The sequence below is a fragment of the Myotis davidii genome, unplaced genomic scaffold (genome assembly GCF_000327345.1).
Source record: "Myotis davidii unplaced genomic scaffold, ASM32734v1 scaffold4741, whole genome shotgun sequence".
NCBI classification, from domain to species: Eukaryota; Metazoa; Chordata; class Mammalia; order Chiroptera; family Vespertilionidae; genus Myotis; species Myotis davidii.
Genome location: NW_006291610.1, coordinates 35383 through 43393, shown reverse-complemented (window position 1 = coordinate 43393; position 8011 = coordinate 35383). Strand labels below are relative to the sequence as shown.

The window sequence follows — 8011 nt, the reverse complement described above, 5'->3', positions numbered from 1 at the left end:
ACTGGGAATGTGAAGAAACAGGGTGAGAAGGGGAGGGATTAGGGAAAAGGGCAATGGAAAGGGAGGATTTAAAACAAGCTGAGATGCAAAAAAGATGACCCTCCCTCACCGTTGACGTAAAAACTGTCCTGGTCTAGGATGTAGAGGTCCAAGTGGGTGAAACCACCTGTCAGCAGGCTCAGCTCCCAGTACAACCGCTCCCTGTCCAGTCCGGGGACCACAGGGTCAGGGCGGTGTGTGCAGACAATGTCCACTCCAGTGGCTGTCCCTTTCTTCTTGGGCCTGGAAAGGGTGGATGACGGGGGGGGGGAGGTGGTGACAATAAATGAAGTGAATTCCTAGGGAGGGATCTTGACAGTTCTGGGGGCAGGACAGGGATGAGCCATAGGAAATGAGGAGGTGGTAGAGAGGTGAGAAGTTTGACTTAGATTCTCTGAGCTCACTGACTCAGGTCTTCCTCACACTGTGAGCAGAGTCAGTGGGTAGAAAAATTATTAAATTACAAGATAGCAACTGTCAGTGGGTGAGAAAATTATGATTAAATTGAAATTCAGAAACCTGTATCCTTAAGGCCTGGGGACAGGAAAGCTCATATAAGAGACATGTAGAGAGATGGAATTTGGGATTAAAGCAAGTGGAAGACACATTTGTCTTGAGAAAAATGCTGGAAACAGAATTGAAAACCTAAAGGAAATGCCCTCACTGGTCAAAGGGAGGGAAGAAGAAACAGAAGGATGATAGCAACTGTCAGTGGGTGAGAAAATTATGATTAAATTGAAATTCAGAAACCTGTATCCTTAAGGCCTGGGGACAGGAAAGCTCATATAAGAGACATGTGTAGAGATGGAATTTGGGATTAAAGCAAGTGGAAGACACATTTGTCTTGAGAAAAATGCTGGAAACAGAATTGAAAACCTAAAGGAAATGCCCTCACTGGTCAAAGGGAGGGAAGAGGAAACTTAGAAGGATGATGACCAGACTAGGGATCCAATCCTGCTGATGAGCTCTGCAGAATCTGGGACAGTTGGTGGGAGGAGATACAGTCAGAAGAAGCACTGGTCCTGGAGCAAACACCTCCTGAATTCCACTTCTCAAAACACAGACAGGGAGGGCAGGAAGAAGCAGAACAAACTCGTCAGATCTAGAAGCACCCAAGGCTGCTCTGGCTAGCTATTCAAGGTCTTACCTGAGGCGGGTCAGCCTGCAGCCTGAGTAGAGGGTGCCCACACTAGTATTCTTGAACAAGGCCTTGAGCTGTGGGTGAGGACAAAGGAAATAAATTGATGGGTGGAGAGGGAGGGGCAAGATGGTCATCTATGGTTGGACAGGAGTGACATGGGCAGGGCTAGCACTGATGGACAGGGCAGGAGTGGGAGGGGTTGTCATCAGTGGGCAGGAGGGAGTTTAGGTAGATGGTTTCAATGAGCAGGAGAGGGTACATGGGTGGCTGGCATCAATGTCCTTGGCAGAGGTCAGGCGGGCAGATCTAGCACCATGGGCAGGGCTCTCACCAGGGGCTGCAGGGACTTCTCGGTGGTATTGAATTTCAAGGAGCCTGGAGGCCACATGTCATCTGTGTAGTGCAGGTTAGTGATGGTGAAGTTGAGGGTAAAAGGCACCAGGGGTGGTCCTGTGGCTGCAACAGGGGAGGGAGAGGAGAGCCCACACTGAGTCAGGCCTGGGGTGGGTGTAGTGGGCAGGGCCTGAGGCCATGATCCTAAGACCACTGGCCATCTCACTGGAGACACAGTGAGGGCTGATGGTCCTTGTGGCCTGATTCCAGAATCAACAGTGTTGAGGTTAGACCATCACATGCAGCAGGTGAAGGAGGGAACAATTTGGAAGCTTATTCAGCTTTGAAGACGATTTACATCTAAACTTATTATTTCAAATCAGTTGCTAACTTGTTTTCCTCCATCCATCCACCCAACCAACATTTAATGGCTATTTCTGTGTTCAGGTGACAACACAAAAGTGATTCACAGCTGTGTGGTATTGCAATGGCTCCCCAGCCTGTGTCCCCCGACCCTTCCTCTCCCTGAGAGCTGGAGATGTGGGCAGGGGTTGTCGCTTCCTTTCCTGGTAGGGTAGAGGGGCTTCTAAAGGCTACTCATCAGTACTCACCATGGGGGTAATTTGTAATACCCTAACTAATAATAATAAAAAATAAATAAATAAAGGCTACTCATCAGTACTCACCATGGGGGGTGGTTTCTGAAGTCTGGTGTGTGTAACCTGCAGAGAGAGAGAGCAAGAGAGGCAGAAGGTGCTGTATGTAGGGAAGGAATAAAAAAGGCATGCAGGGGGAGAATGAGGGCTCAGCAATACACAAGGGAAAGGTGGCCACTGCTCACCATTGACATAGAGACTGCCCTGGTCCAGGGTGTAGGGACCCAACTTGGTGACACCTTGGGTCAGCTGGCTCAGCTCCCTGTACAGCTGCTTTCTGTCCAGCCTGGGACCTGCAGGGTCAGGACGGTAGTTGCAAACTGTGTCCACACTGGTGGCTGCTCCATCTCTTTCCGGCCTATGGAGGTAGGGACACAGAGGCAGAGACAATGAGGATCCATCTGCAAGAATCCACCAAAAAAGTGATTAGGACAACAAATACAACAAAGTTTCAGATATAAAACTGATGTACAAAAATCTACTGCATTCCTATAGACTAACAATAAAATTTCAGAAAAAATAAATACCCGCCCCCCAACCAATTCTATTTGCAATTACAACAAAAAGAGTAAAATACCTAGGAATAAACTGAACAAAAAATGTGAAGGACCTATACACTGAAAACTACAAGACATTTTGTTAAAAAAAATTGAGGAGGACAAAAAGACAATCATGAATTAGAAGACTCAACATCAAGAGCCATATTACTTAAAGCAATATACAGGTTTAATGCAACCCCCATCAAAATCCCAATGGCACTTTTCAGAGAGTATAACAAATAATTCATCAAATTTGTATGAACCACACATAAAAAAACCTGGATAGCCAAAGCAATCCTGAGAAAAGAAGAACAAGGTCAGAAGTAGCATACTCTCTCACTTCAAATTATACTACAGAGTTACAATAATCAAAACAATATGGTTTTGGCAGAAAAACCGACACGTATACAAATGGAACAGAACTGACAGCCCAGAAATAAACTCACACATATATGGGCAACTAATTTTCTACAAAGGATCAAAAACATATAATGGAGGGGAAAAAAGCCTCTTTAGTAAATAATGTTGGGAAAATTGGAAAGCCACAGGCCAAAGGATGAAACTAGACTGTTATTGGACACCATACACAAAAATTAAATCAAAATGGATCACAGGCCTAAAATAAGACTGGTAACAACAAAATAAATAGAAAAGAAACATAGGTACTAAACTTATGAATTTTGGTCTCAGAGAAGCTTCTGTGACTTTGTTCCCAAAATCAAGGGAAGTAAAAGTAAAAATAAATGAATGTGACTGCATCAAACTAAAAAGCTTCTGCACAGCAAAAGAAACCATCAACAAAACAAAAAGGCAAAAATGAGGGAAGATATTTGCAAACAATACCTCTGATAAGGGGCTAATATTCAAAACATATAAACAATTCATACAACTCAACAACAAAGAACAAACAATCCAATTAAAAATGGGCAGAGGACCTGAACAGACACTTTTCCCAAGAAGACATACAAATGGCCATTTACACACATATGAAAAGATGCTCAACTTCACTAGCTATAAAGAAAATGCAAATCAAAACTAGAATAGGATACCATTTTACCCCTGTTAGAATGGCTATTATCAACAAGACAAGAAATAACAAGTATTGGACAGGATGTGGAGAAAAAGGAACCCTCATTCACTGTAGGTAGGAATGCAAACTGGTATAGCCACTATGGAAAACAGTATGGACTTTCCTCCAAAAATTAAGCATAGAATTACCACATGATTCAGGAACCTGTCTTCTGGATATCTACTTGAAATTTTTTGAAAACATTTATTTAAAAATATATGTGCACCCCTGTGTTCATTGCAGCATTATTCACGAAGCCAAGACATGGAAATAACCTAAATATCCTTTGATGGGTGATTAGGTAAAAAATATGTGGTAGCTATGTGCCATGGAATACTACTCAACCACAAGAAAGGATGAAATATACAGATTTGATGACAGCATGAATGGATATTGAAAGTATCATGATAAGTGAAATAAATCAAATGGAAAAAATAAGAAGCTTATGATTTCACTCATATGTGGGATAGAAAACAGAAAGCAACAAATGAACTAACAAAACCAACAAAGTCATAGGTGCAGACAACAGGAGAGGTTGAGGGGAGCTTGAACTTTCCTCCAAAAATTAAGCATAGAATTACCACATGATTCAGGAACCTGTCTTCTGGATATCTACTTGAAATTTTTTGAAAACATTTATTTAAAAATATATGTGCACCCCTGTGTTCATTGCAGCATTATTCACGAAGCCAAGACATGGAAATAACCTAAATATCCTTTGATGGGTGATTAGGTAAAAAATATGTGGTAGCTATGTGCCATGGAATACTACTCAACCACAAGAAAGGATGAAATATACAGATTTGATGACAGCATGAATGGATATTGAAAGTATCATGATAAGTGAAATAAATCAAATGGAAAAAATAAGAAGCTTATGATTTCACTCATATGTGGGATAGAAAACAGAAAGCAACAAATGAACTAACAAAACCAACAAAGTCATAGATGCAGACAACAGGAGAGGTTGAGGGGAGCTTTTAGAGGGTAAAGGGGTCAAATATATAGTGATGGAAGAGGACTAAACTTTGGCTGGTGAGCAAACAATGCAATATACACGAGTATTACAGAATTACACACTTGAAATTTATATGTTTGGTTATTAACCCATATCACCCCAATGAATTCAAATAAAAAATGAACATATGCAGTGTGGGTTGGGGGAATGGTAGGCTGTGGGTTTATTCTTTGTGAAGGATCAGGGATGCATCCTTATGAAAAAATTTGGTGCATACTTTCAGGTTATTATGTTTTGTTTTGCTCCTATTAAATATTGCGTGTGAGATTAGAGACTCCTGAGGATGAAAAGGTCCAGTGCAGGGACCAGGGGCCAGAACTGGAGGGATAGTGGCTGTTTCAGGTGGGGAGCAGAAAAAGGCTGAGATAAAAGGGAGGGCCCAGCCCTAGAGGACTGTGGATAAAATCTCCACTGTGCCTCACAGGGACATCTTCGGTGGTCTTACCTGAGCAAGGTGAGTCTACAGCTGGAATAGAGGAGGCTGATACTGGTGTTCTTAAACAAGGGTCTGAGCTGTTGAGGGAGGAGAAAGAGGTGAGTAGAAGGACTGATAGGGAAGGGCAGGGGCAGGGCTGGGATGAGATGAGCAGGGCTGGCATCAGTTGGAAGGCAGGAAGAGATGAATGAAGCATAGGAGAGGTGGGGGACTGATAGCAGTGGGCATGGTGGGGATCAGTGGGCAGTGTAGGAATGAGGTGGGCAGAAGGAGCCTTACCAGGTGCTGCAGGATCTTTTCTATTTTGTTGAACTTTACTGAGCTCGGATGTTGCATGTCTTTCATGTAGTGCAGGTTTGTTATGGTGAAGTTAAGGGTGAATGGCACCAGGGCAAGGACAGAGACTGTAATAAAGTTGAGAGGGAAGGTATCACACCCTGAATCACTGCCTGTACTAAATTTAGGGGTTAGGGGCAGAGGGGTGGAATCAGTCTGGTATTCACATCTGCTGCAAAAGCTCAGACTATTTCTCCCCAGAATAGGAAAGCTTTATATTGAACAACATTAATAATAGTAATCTATACTAATAAAAGGGTAATATGCTAATTAGACTGGATGTCTTCTGGACATCCACCCAGATGTCCTTCTGGACAAAGCCACAGTGGTGGGGGGCAAGGCAGAGGCGGTTAGGGGTGATCAGGCAGGCAGGGAAGAGCAGTTAGGCACGACCAGACCAGCAGGGGAGGGCAGTTAGGGGCGACCAGGCCAGCAGGGGAGGGCAACTGGGAGTGATCAGGCTGGGGGCAGAGGTGGTTAGGGGCTATCAGGCATGTAGGCAGAGACAGTTAGGGGTGATCAGGCAGGTATGCAGAGTGGTTAGGAACGATCAGGGAGGCAGGCGAGTGGTTAGGAGCCAGCAGACCCAGATTGCGAGAGGGATGTCCTGGTTTGGAGAGGATGCAGACTTGGCTGAGGGACCCCCAACCCGTGCATGAATTTCGTGCACTGGGCCTCTAGCAATAATAATAATGACAACAAAAATAACAGCAATAACAGCTGATGTTTGGTAAAGGCTTACTCTATGCTCCATTATACCCTGTGTTAGCGCTTTCTCTCTGGTATCTCATATAATCCTCACACAAACCTTGAAGGCACATCCTGTTACTTACCTCCCACCCCCTTCCCCTGCCCCCCAACTGAAAGAGATGAAAATGAGTGTCAGAAAGATTAAGGGACTTTCCCAAGGCCACACAGCTATTTTAGGGCAGAAGCTCAGGCTCTAGATTTTATCCTCACACTGCCCTCTTGCCTTGATCTGCCCATGTATACTGTCTTGACTTCTCATTGTGAAGCACAGAGGCATGCAGCTTAGAAAGCAGTAGACGTAGAGAGAACGCTCTTACCTGTAGAACTGAAGGAGATTGGAGCCAATGAGTTTCTCAAGGAGGGTGTAGAAGTCATAGACACTGAGGTGGAAGCATCAGAAATAAGAATAATGCAGTTTCACCTTGGAGATGCCAGAGACAATTTGGCCTTGATGCCCAAACTGAGTTGAAGTTAGGAGGGGGTGGTCATAATAAGGACTCTAAGGCTTCCTTTCACCACACTGAGGCCTTATCCATAGGGAGGAGGAACCAACTACACCCACCAATCACTGTGAGGTCACAGGGCCTTCTAAGGTTTGGACACTTACCACTGGGGATGGATGTCAAGACTGGTCTGGTGTAACCTGCAGAATGGGTAAGAGTGAGATGGGCTGTTTTCAAAGGTTATTAAGAAAGGGGTGAAGCGGTTGGACCACAGGTGTAAGAGAAGAGTAGATGCCATCAAGATGTTGTGCCCCTACAGACGGTGACTTGTGCCTCCTATAAGCTTTCTGTGACTTCCCATCACTCTCTGGGTGTGGCATATACACATATGGTGGAGAACAGGGACCTCACAAGGAGTGGAAGAGTGAGGAGAGAGAAATCCAGAAGCAGACATGAATGTATCCTCTGGTCAGAGCTCAGAGCAGCAACAAAAGAATCCAACTGGTGCTGCATAGGACATTTTTACCACCAGAGGCTCACCATTGACATAGAGATGATCCCTATCTAGGATGTAGGGATCAAGCCAGGTGACACCATGGGTCTGGTGGCTCAGCTCCCAGTAGAGCTGCTCCCTATCCAGCATGGGGCCTGCAGGGTCAGGATGGTAGGTACAAATGGCATCAACTCCAGTGGCTGTTTCACCCTTTTCAGGCCTGGGGAGAGAAGGACATAGATATGGAAACAGGACTGAGGCATCTTGGCAGAACATCTTTCCTCAGCCCCCTTGTATGTGGATGCCTGCTTATCTGCTCTCCTGGTCTAGGCATGAGCACTCACAAGACAAGGGGCATCTTTGAGCCACAAAGTACCAGAGTGGGGATTGACTTTATTTTATTTTAATCCTCACCCAAGGACAATTTTTCCCATTGATTTTTAGAGAGAGTGGAAGGGAGGGGGAGAGACAGAGAAAGAAAACCACTGATGTGAGAGAGACACATTGATTGGTTGCCTCTCACACATACCTCAATTGGGGCCAGGGATTGAACATGCAACAGCAGTATGTGCTCTTGACTTGAATCGAACCTGGGATCCTTCAGTTTGAGGGCCAAAGTTCTAACCACTGAACTACCATCTAGGGCTAGACTGGATGTTTTAGAATCAGACACCCATCAATTCAACCTTAGTGCTGTCACTTGTTGAATAATCCACATGGCTTCTCTGACTCAGTTCTCCCATCTTTGCAGCATGGAG

At 44.6% G+C, this 8011-nt stretch overlaps 1 protein-coding gene across 1 annotated transcript; it reads right to left on the bottom strand.

Moving 5' to 3' along the window:
• Positions 1-68: 68 nt before the first annotated feature.
• On the bottom strand, positions 69-7611 carry LOC102773537 (mucin-16-like). Its single transcript, XM_015564894.1, has 9 exons — positions 7598-7611; positions 7301-7473; positions 5511-5635; positions 5241-5308; positions 2355-2527; positions 2200-2235; positions 1512-1636; positions 1187-1254; positions 69-282 (listed from the first exon to the last, which is right to left on the bottom strand). The coding sequence occupies exons 1-9, from the start codon at positions 7609-7611 to the stop codon at positions 69-71; spliced, it is 996 nt and encodes a 331-aa protein (XP_015420380.1).
• Positions 7612-8011: the final 400 nt, after the last annotated feature.

Coding starts and splice junctions, on each gene's coding strand:
- LOC102773537 (XM_015564894.1), bottom strand. Junction 2,236..2,354: donor GGGCAGTCTCTATGTCAATG/GTGAGCAGTGGC, acceptor CTCTCTCTGCAG/GTTACACACACCAGACTTCA. Junction 283..1,186: donor TGCAGGCTGACCCGCCTCAG/GTAAGACCTTGA, acceptor CACCCTTTCCAG/GCCCAAGAAGAAAGGGACAG.